The 16,899-nt window shown below is 45.1% G+C and overlaps 1 protein-coding gene across 2 annotated transcripts in view; it reads right to left on the bottom strand.

Moving 5' to 3' along the window:
* The window catches only part of PLRG1 (pleiotropic regulator 1), a 50,930-nt gene that overhangs the window by 22,907 nt on the left and 11,124 nt on the right, over positions 1-16,899 (bottom strand). For both annotated transcript variants that reach the window (XM_066573614.1, XM_066573613.1), the window contains exons 2-5: positions 3,751-3,857; positions 1,796-1,923; positions 1,089-1,142; positions 102-195 (exon numbers count right to left, since the gene is read on the bottom strand). In XM_066573614.1, coding sequence (XP_066429711.1) covers positions 102-195; positions 1,089-1,142; positions 1,796-1,923; positions 3,751-3,857 — 383 coding nt within the window. The remainder of the gene's footprint in view (positions 1-101; positions 196-1,088; positions 1,143-1,795; positions 1,924-3,750; positions 3,858-16,899) is intronic.

Genomic DNA, 16,899 nt, shown 5'->3' with positions numbered 1-16,899 from the left:
CGCTATGTATCATTACTACAAGAAAATACGACCCTGAAAGAGAGAGATTTTATTGGAAAACTTCGCTATTCCCTAAAAGTTGAAAGAAGTTTGGGAGCTACCTTGCCTGGGAAGGTGGAAGTGCCAGTGCCAAAGACTGTGCTGCCGATTCACTCGGCATCCTTTGGATCTGAGTGTCAGCTGTCAACGCCACACCTAGAAAGTAAAGAACATTAAACTGACAAAATAAACATTAAAAGGAAACTTCTCATATTGCCTTAAAACATAAAAACACCGACAACAACTACATATTTGAATATACATCACACTGCAATAAGTATAAAAATTCTATAGTTTTAATCAACGTAATTGTTAGTTTGGCGGTGTTCTTCAAATGTAAGCTGAGTAATATTAAAAGTGGTTTTCTAGGACTGCTGTGTCTGTCATTTGGGATGTGATCAGACTTGAGCCGAGTCATTCTCTTCATCGTACAAAAAGTTTATAACAGACTTCACTTCAAAAGCCTTGCATAAGGGCTCCTGCAACTGGCGAGAGTGATATCGGCCCGTAAATCACAGCCTGATATCGCTCTTGCAAACCTTCTAAAAGCCCCTGTGAAAACAGCCTCGCATCACTGTGGGGAATCCCTTCATCCCATTGCTTTCAATGTGGCGCAGCAGCAGCCGCATTGAAAGCAATGGAAGAACATGGTCATCTCCTCCCTATGTTTTCAATGGGGCCGGCGGCAGCAGCACAAGGTTAAGCCCCTGGATGTGACAGCCTCACATCCCTGAGGGGCTGAAGAAATCTCCTGCTGCAGCAGGGGATTGCCTGCTTCTACCATTGCTTTCAATGAGGCCGGTGACCCTATTGGAAACAATGGGCGATATTGCAAAAAGAATAGGCATGCTGCGATTTTTTTTTCATGCAGCATCGCAGGAGTGAAAACATCGCAAATAAGAATGAAACCATTGAAATTCATTGGTTTCATAATTATGCGCTTTCACTCACTCTTGCAGCACGAGAAAATTGCCAGATTTTCTCGCCAGTGTGAAGGCGCCCTAAATGGATTAATATCACTGAATATAACAAAAAAACGAATAAAATACCTGGTCCTGAAGGGTACGGATGTGTTCCAGTTACCATGTATTCAGATTCAAGACCTAATGGAGTAGATGAATATTAGCAACTGTCTTAAATCACAATCAACTAAAGATACAAGTGGTCAGACAAAACGTTGACCAACAGCCTGGCATCAACATTAAGGTGGTATTCTGGCCTTTTAGAACTGATGACCTCTGAGCATCAGTAGTTAATTGACAGGTATATAATGCTCAGGATCCCTGTCAGCTGAACCTCCATCCCGCAGTCAGTGCGGAGGGGTCAGTTATCAGTGGTATGGGGAGGAACTGAAAGCTCCAGCTTGAGTCCCATTGAAATCAATGGGAGCACCTTGCTTCTATTACACTTCCGGTTCCTCTTATGGTCAGCATAGCACTAAAACACATGCAGTGTGTTCTGGGGTTTTTGCCCCTCATCAGAGTGCAGTAGAGGTTGCTGGCTTGGCTGGGTAAGAGGCCTATGATGTGGGTGAGAAAGAGAGAGCAAGGCCAGAAAATATAAGTCAGAGTCTTCTCCCCATTTGTATAGTTCCCAGAGGAGCATGCATGGCCTTAAAAGTCTCCTCACACCCAATAGGTGCACTCCCTAAGGAGGAGCTTTACCTCTTCTGTATATTACACTGCAGCCTTACAAATGCTGCATAACTTATAGTAAACACAGAATCTTCCACCAATCACAAACAGGTTGTACAAACCTTGAATACTGGGATAATGTTCATATGGATCCCCCAGGACGCCGTGTCCCTTTTCACGATTTTGTGTGGGCATATGTAATACAGGACCAAATTCTGTTCGTAATTTAACAGCCATCTTCAGTTTGTGGCTAGGAAAGAAACACACATTTCTAGTGAATGCTTACGCTCATACAGTATATACGGTTTTTGTACTACATCCATTGAAATTGCAGAAGCAAATTAACCCCTTAAGGACCAGGCTGTTTTGTACCTTAAGGATCAGACAAGTTTTAGGGATTTTACCCATGTGGTGGTTTTACTGTCTTATTTTTTTTCCCCTTCAGCTACCAAAATTAATTTTGCTGCGTTTTTTTTCCGTGACATATAGGGGTATATTTTTACATCTTTCTTCAATGACTTTTTCCTTTATTTGTTTTATTGAAGGGAGTGGGGAGGAAAGTTTAAAAAAAAAAAAAAAGGGGGGGGGGGGGGGTTTAACATTTTTTCTTTTAATTAGTAAATTAATGCTAAAATAACATGTGAATGGGTTCCTCATTTTGTTTCGGACGTTTTGACATAGGATATGTATGGTTTCGGATTATAAGGAGCATACGGCGACTGTTTTGGTTGGTGTCGGCTTTGGGTCACTTTTTTTTATGTAAACATTTTTATTTTATTCTGTAATTTTTTTTTCCCTACTTATGTTCGTAACTTTTTTTTTTTAACCATCTATGACCCCCCATGAAGTCATATAAGACCTCTGGGGGTCATTCACATTGTCATTCTTTTTTTATTTGACACTTTACCACTGTGGCTGGGGCATCCATAGGAGCAACTGTTACAGGGGGAAACATCCCCCTATAGTGACAATAGTTTAACCTTGCGTCATATTTCTGCCATCAGGCGGAATTAAAGCCCAGGACCAAGCGCTGTATATTTACCATGCTGGATCCTTAAGGGGTTAAAATGAAAAAAATAAAAAACAAGAAGCCAGTACTATGAGATAACATGAATGCGAGTTAGTTTGTTCCACCAAAAGTAGCTCTCCCCAATCCGCAAGATAGTGAATACCCAGCTGACTGTGGCGGTCCAACCTCTAGTTCCCTCACAATATCCAGAATGGGGATCCCTAAGGTCCCTGAATGAATGGAGCTGTGCATGCATACCACGGCTTCATTCTTTTCAAATGGGACTGCTGGAGATAGCCAAGCGGTTGAAATTGGGCATCTCTGGTGGCCCCACTGAAAAGAATGGAGCGGTGGTGCGCTTGCGTGACCCCTATCTTGCTGCGCAGGACACAATATGCAGTATCCGCTGTGCTTTAGACTTGCCTTTGTGTCTTTCTAGCATTTTGCTGTTTGGAATGATGTACACGAATATGGTCCGCTTTATTCCATTGCAAAATATAATCTAGAAAAGACACGGGTAGAAAAAAAAAATAAAAATCAAATAATCAAACACATAAGATGGGCTAGGATGGGTGGTGTGATGCATGTATGCCATGGTCATTGGCAAAGGAAAGCCATTAAATGAAAAAACACCTCTGAGAAGGTCTCTTGTTTGGACGACCTGCAGATCCAGTCCACTTCTCCACAGCAGCGGATGAAATGGCCAACGTAATGGCCGTATTTAGCTCCCTGATATTTGACGAACTAATGATGTGAAGCCTTCCCTCTGTAGTGAGCAGCAGGTACAACGATAACCTGTTTATTCCTCTGCATTATTTATTAGCAGCCGGCAGGACATGGCTAATTGAATTCCCCACATGCTGTTTAAGGAAGCCTTCAAACTCAATCAGAAGGGCCGTAATTGTGAATCCCTTCAGCAGCTCCCTGGCAGAATTATCTATTCTGCAGTGGCTATGGACCGGCAGCTCCATCTAACTGGATATTTACTTAAAACCCATTAACCAGAGTGATGGGCTCCACCGACTCATACATAATAGAAGTAAAACGGATGTCAGCCATTTAGCTTACCTTTCTTCATCTGTAAGGATGGGCTTGGCATTGTCAGCCACAAACATGTCATGGGTCCTCTTCAGGGACCTGAAGACCAGCGTGTGGACCGAGTGTTTCTGCACGTCCTGTAAGAAGAACAGGAATACGCGACCTTCAGACCAAGTACTGTACTTTTTTTGGACAATAGGACGCTCTTGTTAAAAAGTGTATGTTTTCTATTAGTTCAAAGTCAGGAGGATCCAGCAGAGCCAGAGTGGAAACCAAATAGACCCCATTATAGTCAGCTAAGGGTATGTTCACACGTTGTGTAATCTTGTGTAGATCCACATGAGAAACCATGCAAAATCTGCGCCATTTGTAAAGTTTTTACTAAGATGTGCCAGGAGAGATGGGGCCTCTTAAAATGGAAATAAAGTGACATAATTAAAAACATTTTTAATCCAGAATTCTGTATAAATTTGTCACATCAAATATGGCCGATCTTAATCCAGAACAGACAATTAGTCTGCTCCTTCACCAAGTGAAATAGTGAGCAGAGACTTGAGAACAATGCTGATGGGGAACATATACTGTCCTACCAAAAGTATGTGAAGACCCCTATAAGTAGAATGGATTGTCTTATTAGCATGTCAAGCGTCCTAAACCATGCTACATAAGATGCAGACCCTTGGAGGAGTCAGCCATAGCTTGCGACAGGAACTTCACGCAACTGGATTTACGGGTTATGCTGCTGCACACAGACCGCCCATCATGAAGCGCAATGCATTGGCCCTTCTATAATGTTGCAAGGAGCATCATCGCTGGACACTTGAGCAATGGAAGACTGTTCTATGGAATGATGAACAACAAGACAATGCGCATTGTTACAAATCCAATACTGTTTGCTTTGAGGATATGGATGCTCTATGATTGGACCGGCTGCACAGAGTCCCGACCTGAACCCTACTGAACATCTTTGGGATGAACTGGACCGTCGGATCAGGAAGTATGAACAGTGTCTATCTTTGAAAGAACCTGCCAGAAGTTTTCAGGATGAATGGAGGGAAATACTAGCTGAAGTGTATCAGACATTAGGGAGAGTATCCAATGTCATTAGAGCCAGTTAAGTATTAACATATGGAAATAAATACTACTTTTAATTCTTGCTCAGGCGTCCAATTACTTTGGTAGGGTAGTGTAGTTCAGAAGGTGTGATGTGACAATTAGGGAGCAAATCTTAGGAAAAATGTTGGTCTGAAATTTATTATTCATGTTCGTCAGCGACATTAATATTGGAGCCCCCATATCGATCACATGAAAGGAGCGCTAGCTGATACCTTCTCATTAAATGGAAAAAGTGATATACCGTTCCAGCATTTACACAGAGGCAGGAGAAGCTCTCTCTACAGTTCCAATTACTATATTTATTAAAGGCTGATAAGTATTCGGCTGGCGTGCTTGTAGGTAGAGATTACAGAGAGGGTAATTAAATCCGGCACACTATCAGAAGTATTACCAGCGTCTTCTACTAGATAGCCCGGCATTCCCATGGCCACGCAGCGCGGATGAGTAATTAGCATTGTGTAGATGCAGAGACATGGCTGCACCTGAGCCCCTGTATAAATCATCATTACACTATGTATTGGAGAACTGACAGATGATTATTCCTTCAGACATAGCTGGGGGTTTCAGCGACTGGCATCTCGATTTCTTCGGATGTAGCCACTTGGCATGAGGCCAGTGCGGCTTCAGCTGCAGCGCAGGACAGAGGGGAATGGCGGCAATACTGCGGATCAGCCAAGTGCAGCGTCAGGGCAGATAGAGACGTAGGTCGCTTGGCGAAGGCCACAGCTTTTGCCTGGAGGTAAACTTTAGTTAGTATCTAAAGTAAACTTTTTTCACCGTTTAATAAAATCCATCAATTGCCACCGTAAGATGTTTTTTGTTTCAGCTTGTATGATAAGCGGCACGGCTGCCTTTACATCTCCTACACAGGCTGTCAACCGCTACTCACCAGTAATGCAGCACAACGAGGGGAGGATGTAGTACTGCACAACTAGGCAGTTTGTAATCCGGGATCATTAGGGAGCAAACAAAATACCAGTAGTACAATAAGAGATCATCTCAACCATTTCCCCTTAACCCCTTCAGATCCTACCCATTTTGGCCTTGAGGGCGACCATTTTTTTTCCTGCCTTTCACCACTGAAAATCAAGACCCCTGGCTTTATTTTTCTGTTGGAGGTTCTGCAGGTGCATGAGGGGTCGTCTCCTCTGCAGAAGCTATATTTTTCAATGGCACTCTTTTAGGTACCCAACACTTCATTTTTTTTTTTCCAGCTTTTTTGGGGAGCAAGGGAAGAAAAGACAACCAAGTAATTTCGCATTTTTTAAAGCGTTTAATATTTACATTGCTCACCGTACAGCATATTATGCCCAATATGTCAGTGGCCGATCATGAGGATAACGAATAGGGCTATATATTGTTTTGTTTTGCAGCATTCCAAGAGTCATAATAACCTTATCTGTCCGTCAATGTAGCGGTGTTTTTCCTTGGAGGGTGGTGGAGTGGATGGGGGGGGGGGGGGAGAAATGACGCCCTTACTTACCTAATCACTTAGGCCCCCTGTCCACAGGCGAGGCAGAACATTGCTAGCGATATTCCGCCCCCGGGGAGCAGGGGAGAGAAGTGACAGGTCTCCGCGGTGAGCCTGACATATGGGCTCACCGCGGCAAATTGCGCCATGCCACGATTTGAGTCCTGCGAGCGGAGAATCGCTATGCTCATGGACAGGGGGCTGCGCTTTCCATAGCGACACTATGAAAGTGTTACTCACGGTCGGATTACCGCTGCGAGTAACAGAATGCACTATCGCCCGTGGACAGGAGCCCTTAGATAGAAATCAGAGAAAAGTGTACTGGGTCGTAAAAAGTTAAAATATAATGAAATCCTATACCCTATTGTACCCTATATTCTATACTCCAAAAACTAAGTGGGGGAGCCGTACTGAAAAAGGCAACCCCACACCGCAACCTACCCTTACATCCACCCTAGTATAGGGAAGATAGGAATAAAGGAAAAAGGGGGGCATATTGACGGATCTGGTCCGAAACTAAAACTCTAAACCGCAGATAAATAAGTCACTCAGAAATATATAGTAAATATAACACTCAGTCAGATGGGTCCCCGATGATTAAAAAGGGTGAAACAGGCCGGATTTTCTTACAACATCTGTGACTTATTAGTTTTGGGCCTATTCTTTGTAATACATTTATTAATGACCCGGTAGAAGGATTGTACAGTTCAATAGTTTTGTACCATCTGTGAATACGGCTATGTAAAGATATTAACACAAGAGCGGATGCAAGGCAACGGGATCTGGATAAGTTGGGGGCAGAAAAGTGGCAAATGAGGTTTAACACTGATAAATGTAAGGTTCTGCACATGGGCAGAGGAAATACATGTCACTATTACACACTAAATAGGAAGCCACTGGGGAACACTGACATGGAAAAGGACTTGGAGATTTTAGTCAACTGTAAGCTTAACTAGAGCAACCAGTGTCAGGCAGCTGCTGCCAAGGCAAAAAGTATCATGGGGTGCATCAAAAGAGGTCTAGGGGCACATGACGAGAACATTTAAGTCACTAGTCAGACCACACACAGAATATCATGTACAGTTTTGGGCACCGGTACTCAAGAAGGACATATCAGAGCTTGAGCGGGTACTAGGCAGGCAACTAAATAAATGGAATGGGGGGAATACAATACCCAGAGAGGTCATCAAAATTGGGATTATTTAGTTTAGAAAAGAAATACGGCTGAGGTTCGACCTAATAACTATGTATAAATATATCAGGGGACAATACAGAGATCTCTCCCGTCATCTATTTATACCCAGGACTGTGAATGTAACAAGGGGGCGCCCTCTACATCTAGAGAAGAGAGGGTTTCTACACCAACATAGAAGGGGGTTCTTTACTTGAAGGCCTCATGCACATGGGGCAAATTGAGCAGCGGATTCCACGCTCGTCACCAGGCGATCTGCTACTCACTGTGCCCATTGATGTGTGGAGATTCCTCTCTCCACATATACCAGCGGATTTTATTTTCAGCCGCTCCGTACCGAAATAAAATCGTAGCAGGCTTTATTTTCAGAGTGGATACGCAGAAACGGCTTCCACTGAAGTGAATGGAAGTGTCCCTCCAGCGGCACTTCTGCAATGAGCATTCACAGGAGGATTCTGTGTGGGATTTCCCACATGGAATCCATGCGTGCCTGTGTGCATGAGGCCTAAGAGCAGCGAGACTCTGGAACTCTCTGCCTGAGGACAAGGTGATGACAAAATCACTAAAAGAGTTCAAGAACCGCCTGAACATTATTCTTGAGCGATAGAATATTATATACTATCATCATTAATAAGTTCAGAAGCGTTAGTAATCCGGAGATTATTCTAATAGCCAGATTGGAGTCAGGAAGGAATGTGGAAAAATTGGCTCCTATCCTATAGTAACATAGTATGTTGGGCTGAATGAAGACAATGTCCATCTAGTTTAGCTTATTTCAACCCCCTTGTTGATCCAGAGGAAGGCACAAACCCCAAGAGGCAGAAGCCGATTAGCCCATTCTGGGGAAAAATTCCTTCCCAACCCCATAATGGCAATCAGAATAATCCCTGGATCAACCTTTGATAGCTCCTACCTGACTGTAAGACCCGCAACTACAAACCCGCTGGTCTGTAATATCACGCTTTCCATCACCAAAATGATAAAATAATCAAGCTCCATTATGCATGCCACGGTTCTCGATGGTTTTGATAAAAAAGATGAAGATAGGAATTCAGGAACGTTTTTAAATACTATAAAAGAAAATCTGCAACTAATTCTGTATTGAATTATACCATAATAATCATTTTTTTTTAAATGTACATTTTTTTTTTTTATAAGCTGGAAAGGTGCATTTCTACGAACTCTGACTCCTAACTTCACAGCCTGGCCCATTACAGCCAGTTAGGTTATACACAGGCAGTTTTTCATACGGACCACTGGGCTGTATCAAAAAAATTGCAGCATGTCCTATTCTCCTTTGCATCATGGGAGAGAATTGGACAGCATACAAACTTGTGACCGTGTGCAGTGTGAGGCGCGTCGCAACTTGCGTGAGAGTCTTGTCTTCGGTACATATCACTAGAGAGTGACAGTTAGTAGGATGATAAGTAGTACATTGTGCAAGGTCAAGTATCTGGAGATCCTGTTATTAGCCTAATTATAGTGAGGCCTCGTGGGTCACCAGGAATCTTCATACATAATCCTGGTATGTCTAACGACTCTCCACATACCAGTCACATGACAGAAAATTGTATTATTGGTAAAAAGACAACAAGCCTAATGGTCAGAACATTCCGTCCATAGAATGCTCTGTAAGGGGGCTGGAAGAGCGAACAAGAGTCGGAGAAGAGTCCAGCATGCAGACCGCACGGATTTCACAGGAGGACACTGCCTGAACCAGAGCGAGTTAAAAAACAAAAAAACAGCCCCAGGCTCCCCATGAGCACCCGGGACAGCACCGCAACTAGTTTATGGGCCTGTTTTGTTGTGATAGGGTTTCCTTTAACCTGATGCATAAGTATCTGCATACAACAGTTAGAGGGGTTTTCCTCGCCCATCAGTCTGATGCCCTACCACATCTTTCCCACATAGAGCTCCTCTAGTGCCCACGGGGTCAGGTAGCTTGTTATAAAGGCTGTATTCCTTGCATTCTTCTTCCTGCAGGTCAGTGAAGATCACATCCCTTTGCTGTAGCGTTTACCACTTAGGTAGGAATGTTGATCTATTGCAGATACAGCTCACATGAGTAGTCTCTGAAGTAGATCGGCACTCCCCATGCTGGCCTGTGAACTGAGACATAACGTACATTGGCTGGCAGGAAGGAGACTGTCTGAATGTACGTAAGCTCACAGGAAGAATCAGCCAGCTAGAGGTGACCCCCTGGACTGCAGGAGACAGGAGAAGATAGGTGAGGTGAAGATCTGGTAAGTAGACCGACAAGGGGAGGTATAGGTAAGTATAGAATTTTTTTTTAAATGACAGAACCCCTTACAGTCTGTTCTCATCTGCATTGGAAGCTCCATTATGGCCAGATGCATTCAAACCTCCTGGTCCAAACAGCACAGCACACTGCATTAATTCATCAGGGTAAATGCTGAAGCCCATTATAGTTAATTGTGTGCGTTGGGCGCCGTTCTATTCTATCCCTGGATGGATTAGTTCAGGCAGAGATTAACCCCTTGAGTGGCGGGTTTCCTACCACCCTGTCGTGCCCACCAGGGCAGGTTTTTTAAAATGGTCTAATCATTGAATTTCAACTAATTTTGCAGTTGCGTCTCAAGAGCCATAACTTTTTCATTTTTACATTGACATGGCCATATGAGGGCTTGTTTTTTGCGGGACAAGTTGTGATTTTTTTTAAACAGCGGGGAGGAAAAAAAGAAATGGGGAAAAAAAAGAAAAAAAAAGGGGCCATGTCATTAAGGGGTTAAATAATGTATTAACTTCCTTCTCTGGGTCATTATGACGCATGGATACCACATGTGTGATTGTATTTTTGATTTTTAACAAAGTAAAGGGAGACAAGTGTTTTTATTATTTTTTTTTAATAATTTTTTACCTTTTTTTTTTTGTCCCTTTAGGGGACTTCCACAGGGACTCATCAGGACCCCCGATCACATTCCAGGGGTCCGATGGTGACAGCCCTTTATATGCTGCAGTCACATAGACTGCAGCATGTAAAGGGTTAACACAGCAGAGATCGGAGGTTTTCTCTGATCTCTGCTGTAAGAGCTAGTACCTAGCTGTCCTCTGACAGCTAACAACCAGCTCTCCCTGCCACAGAGACCATCGGCTTGCTTCTGACAAGCCGATGGTCTCTATGGCAACTTGTAAACAAAGCAGGACATTGCCGACATGTCGGCAATATCTTCTGCTGGTTTTTCAAAGCCCTTGCACTGCTCTGTGTGGGTCTGTGCAGGCAGAGCACAATGTCACAGCTTGTGGCATTGTGCTCTGCAGCTCCCATAGTGATACATAGCCCGGAAATCTTCTGGGCTATGTCACTATGAGCAGTGGAGCTCGTCCCGGAAAATTTCCGGGCGTGCCACTCAAGGGGTTAAAGGGGTTGTCTCGCGGCAGCAAGTGGGGTTATACACTTCTGTATGGCCATATTAATGCACTTTGTAATATACATCGTGCATTAAATATGAGCCATACAGAAGTTATTCACTTACCTGCTCCGTTGCTGGCGTCCCCGTCTCCATGGATCCGTCTAATTCTGATGTCTTCTTGCTTTTTTAGACGCGCTTGCGCTGTGCGGTCTTCTCCCCTTCTCCTAGGTCCGGGCACTAGTGGCGTTCTGGCTCCGCCCCCTTCTACGCGTCATCGCGTAGCTCCGCCCCGTCACGTGTGCCGATTCCAGCCAATCAGGAGGCTAGAATCGGCAATGGACCGCACAGAGCCCACGGTGCACCATGGGAAAGGACCCCGCGGTGCATCGTGGGTGAAGATCCCGGCGGCCATCTTGGTGAAGGAGGAAAGAAAGAAGAAGGAAGACGTCGCAGAGCGGGGATTCGGGTAAGTAATATGTTTTTGTTTTTTTTTTAAACACATCCCTTGTGGTTGTCCTGCGCCGAACGGGGGGGCCTATGGGGAAAAAAAAAAAAGCCAGTTTCGGCGCGAGACAACCCCTTCAAGTTTTCCTGCTCTCATAATAGAGTAAAAAAAAAAACTGGAACCCAAACAGTGTCCTTAATACCCTAAAATAACACAACGGAGAGGAGAGGTATCAATCATTCCGCAAGACTGTGTACAGAAATGGAGAAAATTGTAAAGTGCACCAAATTTGTCATAATGGTACAAATGACAGCATTATTATTGGCATAATAGTTAGCATAATGCTACATCCACATGTGTGAAACTCATGTTGCGAGATGTGCGAACATGAACTCCATTCTTTTGAATAGAGTCACACACGAGCAATGCTATAAGGTCAAAAAAAAGGCAGGTCCTATTTTTCACGTCACTTGAAACGCATTGCCCATTATAGTCAATGGGACAGGTGAACACGTTTCATGCTGTGCGATGAGCATGCGAGTTGGTACAACGAGAAACATGCGCAGGAGGATGGTAATTTCCCAGAAGTGACAAGGCATCTTTGCATGAACGATGCCTTGCAGCCGCAGGTAAGACGCATATCCACAAGTGCAATACCGGGCTGGGTTTTTCGGCCTGATATCGCGCTCACCGTGTGAAGGTAGCCATAGTACTGCAGCACATTAGACACTTCTGTCCTTTATGCCACCTCATCAATGGTTTAAACGTACACCAAAAATTGGAGCAAAACAACGAAAAATTATGCGGGTCTACGAAAAATATGACACCTTACACAATTCATCTTAGCCACACCCATTTTCCTTGACACGTGTCAAACCTGTCAAACGGTGTTAAAACTGTTAAAAAACCCAACAGAATTGCTGGCTTTTAAATCTTGTGTTATGTATGCGGCAGGAAAGGTAAAGCTAGCACCAGCGTGGTGCCTGTACATGGCTGCTGGCCGGCTATGTACGAGGATCTGGGTACAGGGTGGAAGAGGAGCTGATTACTATGCGGATAGTGAAGGCAACGAGCAGTGTAGTGGACATCCCCGAGGCAGGAGCTTCTCACTGATCACTGTACAGGTCGGGTCGTCTACCTACACAGAATACACAATAAGCCAGTAACACAAGGCCGGGAACGGAGGCACAAATCATAAAAAAGAGACGGCATCAAATAATGAAACGCTCGTCTGGGGTACAAAAAAAACATGTGCTCCTGTTGGAAAAAGTTAAAAAAGTCCATGCAAGTGTTACTAATTAGGAGCGAGCAATAACAATACTATGCGGCATTCTCAGTCATGTTTTCCACAAGAATCATATTTAGAACATTCCAGTGTAAATCTGTAAACCATGTGTTTCCTGTTCAGCGAGCGACTTTCAGGCGGCAGGAATAACAGCAGTCCTCAGCCCTTCCATCTAGAGGTACATACACCGCTGGACATTACTGCAGGGGCCAGGCGGACTTCTTAGTGGCTACAGACCGACCGAACACACACTACAGAAGTAAGCAACGCAGAAACACATACTCCAGAAGAAAGCCTCTCACAGCATTTGTAAGGGCAGTTTACACAAAGTAACCATCGTTTAGATGGTCGCCCAGGAAAGTTGTTGAAACGCCTGAATGAGGGTCGCCCATTGACTTCTACAGACACTGATGAATGGTTATTAGTCGCTTACCCACACATTAACTCTTCTAAAGCCCCATTTACACACCATTATAATTTGAACAAACGACTGAACAAATTAGCGACTTTTTTTTTTGCATAGAAATTACGAGTATTTAACCCTTTTCCAATCCACTGTCTGACGTCTGAAGACATTATGATTTAAGACTGTACAGCTCCAATGTTGGAAGACGTCCGTCGGGGTTCTCTTACTGTATATTGCCAGCCTCTCTGCTGTCGGAGCCTATCCAACGTGTCACCTCATGCAGTACTTGCTTTTGCCAGCATATAGCGCTGTTGTATAATGGCAGAAAAAGAGTAAGCCCCCTAGGAAAACCAGGATACAAATTGGATTGGAAAGGGTTAAATGTACAGATAATCATGTGAAATCCTCTCCAGTTCCCTCATTAGCTAAAGGGCCACTTAGACGGACAAGTGTTGGGCTGACAAACAATGCCCGACACTCGTCCCCGCTCACATGCTTTTGCGCAGGAGCGGGTATTGTTGCTTCACAACGGGGTGGCTGGAGATTTCTCTCCTTGCTCTCCGCCGCCCCTCTCCGTTGACTTAACATAGCGACCGTTCAGTACTGAACAGCCACCATTTACACGCAGGTGTGAAGGGGTTTTCTGGGACTCCGATAATGATGACCCCGGTGGTGTTCCAACGCTCATGATCAACGGCTTAAAGGGGTTGTCCCGCGCCGAAACGGGGTTTTTTTTTTTTTTTAAACCCCCCCCCCCCCCCCCCCCCCCCCGTTCGGCGCGAGACAACCCCGATGCAGGGGTTAAAAAAACAACCCCCACAGCGCTTACCTGAATTCCGGCGGTCCGGCGTCTTCATACTCACCTGCTCAAGATGGCCGCCGGGATCCTCTGTCTCCATGGACCGCAGGGCTTCTGTGCGGTCCATTGCCGATTCCAGCCTCCTGATTGGCTGGAATCGGCACGTGACGGGGCGGAGCTACACGGAGCTACACGGAGCCCCATAGAGAAGAGGAGAAGACCCGGACTGCGCAAGCGCGGCTAATTTGGCCATCGGAGGGCGAAAATTAGTCGGCACCATGGAGACGAGGACGCCAGCAACGGAGCAGGTAAGTATAAAACTTTTTATAACTTCTGTATGGCTCATAATTAATGCACAATGTACATTACAAAGTGCATTATTATGGCCATGCAGAAGTGTATAGACCCACTTGCTGCCTCGGGACAACCCCTTTAAAGCAGCGTTTAGTGCATGTAGGACATCTAGTGTCACCTTACTGGGACTGCGCTGCTTTTAGGCCATGTGAGCGATGAATGTGGCGTTATGTGCCAGATAAGTGGCTGCGGTCTCCTGAAACAGCTGAGCAGTGAGGGTCCTGAGCAGCAGACGCCCGCTGATCACATATGGATGACCAATTCTAAGGACAGGATATCAATCTGCGCAGATTTCACCTGTAAAACCATTACAAAAATCTGCGGCTATTGAGCCACAATCCGCATGCAGATTTAGCCATGTCGATAGGCAGAAACTCTGTGCGGAGTTCCAATGCATTTCCACGTGAATTGATAGGTCACTTCTTAACAGTAATTTGCGCAGAAACGCTGTGGAATTACGCACAAAGATTTTACGTATTGGTAGGGTAAATTCGCATGTGGATCTGCATCAAATTAGGCCATCCGAGTGCCAGGAAACCCCTTAAAACCGGCTTCACACGGGCGTAAGCTTATGTGTGCGCACCTGTGCGTGTTTTACTGTATTTTTTCTGTGTGCAAAAAGACATACAAGCACGCTCCTGTTACTTTCAATGGGCAATTAAAGGGGTTGACCCGTGAAAGCAAGTGGGGTTATACACTTCTGTATGGCCATATTAATGCACTTTGTAATTAATACATCGTGCATTAAATATGAGCCATACAGAAGTTATTCATTTACCTCCTCCGGTGCTGGCGTCCCCGTCTCCATGGCGCCGACTAAAGCTGCCTTCTCCTTCTATTAGACGCGCTTGCGCTGTCCGGTCTTCTGCTCTGTTGAATGGGGCCGGAGAGCTGGTCTGCGCATGCTCAGAAGACATGTGCGGCGCGAGCACGCCAGAGCGGCCCCATTCAACAGAGCAGAAGACCGGACAGCGCAAGCGCGTCTAATGGAAGGAGAAGGCAGCTTTAGTCGGCGCCATGGAGACGGGGACGCCAGCACCGGAGGAGGTAAGTGTATAACTTCTGTATGGCTCATATTTAATGCACGATGTATATTACAAAGTGCATTAATATGGCCATACAGAAGTGTATAACCCGACTTCCTTTCACGGGACAACCCCTTTAAGATAAATTAGTTTAACCCTTTGCAATCCAATTTTAGATTCAGAGTTTCCTAGGGGGTTTTCTCTTTCTGCCATTATACAATGGTGCCATCTGCTGGCTACAGCCAGTACTGCGGTATGGGACATGCTGGAGAGGCCCCCCAACAACAGAGTGGCCAGTAATATACAGTAAGAATACCGTGCTGGACATCTTCCGACATCGGAGCGGTACAGGCTTCAATCAGAATGTCTTCAGACGTCAGACAGTGGATTGGAAAGGGTTATTGTACTACATGTATTTTATTCACTTGTTGCAACCTTCAAAGAACCCGGTAATACGAATGCCACAAAATGGCGCATGGCATTCCCATGGCGTGGAGTTGCAGAACAGTCTGTGTTGGACAAGGTGGCAGATCATTATTTAAAAAAATAAATAAATAAAAAATTCTAAAAATATTATGCAGAAAATGAAAACAAAAAAATGTGAAACTGAATAAATTGCAAACACATTTCTGCAGCGGTAAGTAATTCTAGCAGGTACCGCGAAATGGAGAACGTTATCTCTAGATACTCGCTATTGGCACAAAACTGTATTTATAGGGCAATTATCCCGGGCGGGTTCTGCCCGACTGCGCAGGCAGAGCCCATTCATTCCAGTGGGTTATGATGCCAGTGATTTTTCTGGTAGTCCGACACTGAAAAACTGCAGCGATTCTTCTGCAAAATTCCCCATTATTTGTTACTGGAGCGTGGGAAAACAAAGCACATCGCAGTCACACGCCAGCACCAGGTTCTCCAAAAATGTTACTATTGGAACCGCAAACAATTTATTTCACGCATATGAGAAACGGATGTAAATGTGATGCAGGTTGTGTGTTTATCTCAGGGAACGCATGGTGCCCACAGGAAATAGTTTTTCACTGACCTACAAGGCACTTGCCCGTGTAAATATAGCCTTCATAGGTAGTCATATTAAAGGAGTTGTGCCAGGGACCTCCCCACAAGAACAGGGTCCTGAAGACCCCCACGTGAATGGAGTTGTAGCCAAGAACACGTGGTGCCACACCATTCATGTTAACGGAACTGTCGCAGATCGCCACGTGCTTCACCATCTCGGTACTATTGTACCTTGTCATCACCGGAAGTTAGGGGTGGTGACAATGTACCAGCTGTCAAAAAAATAGAGTAACGCCCCCCAGCTTCTGATTGGCTGGGGGTGTGTATGTAATTCCCCAAGTGCTGTTCTGACACGAAAGGAAGACAGCGGGGAGCGGCGACGGCGACAGAGGCACCGGAGGACACCGGCTAGGCTGTGAGCACCAGCCTGTTGAAGCCCCCAAGTGCCGTTCTGACACGGCAGGAGGACTGCGCGACAAGAGTGGGAGCAGCGGCAGGGGCTGATGCAAAGGGACAGCGGACCCCAATAGTGAGTGACCAGGGTAAATGGCGGCCAAGACGGAGCTCACTGTCAGCACGGCGGCAGCCAAAAAGTGCCTGCATGGACCACTGAGGGAGCGCAGGGACAGATGCAGCGTGTACATTCATTTTGTGCCCTTGCTGGAGGGTTAGGGTTAGTTTTCATATTAGGCTTATAGATT

This window comes from Eleutherodactylus coqui, chromosome 7 (genome assembly GCF_035609145.1).
Source record: "Eleutherodactylus coqui strain aEleCoq1 chromosome 7, aEleCoq1.hap1, whole genome shotgun sequence".
Taxonomy (NCBI): Eukaryota; Metazoa; Chordata; class Amphibia; order Anura; family Eleutherodactylidae; genus Eleutherodactylus; species Eleutherodactylus coqui.
The sequence above is the reverse complement of the archived record's forward strand: the minus strand, read 5'-3'. Positions and strand labels throughout refer to the sequence as shown.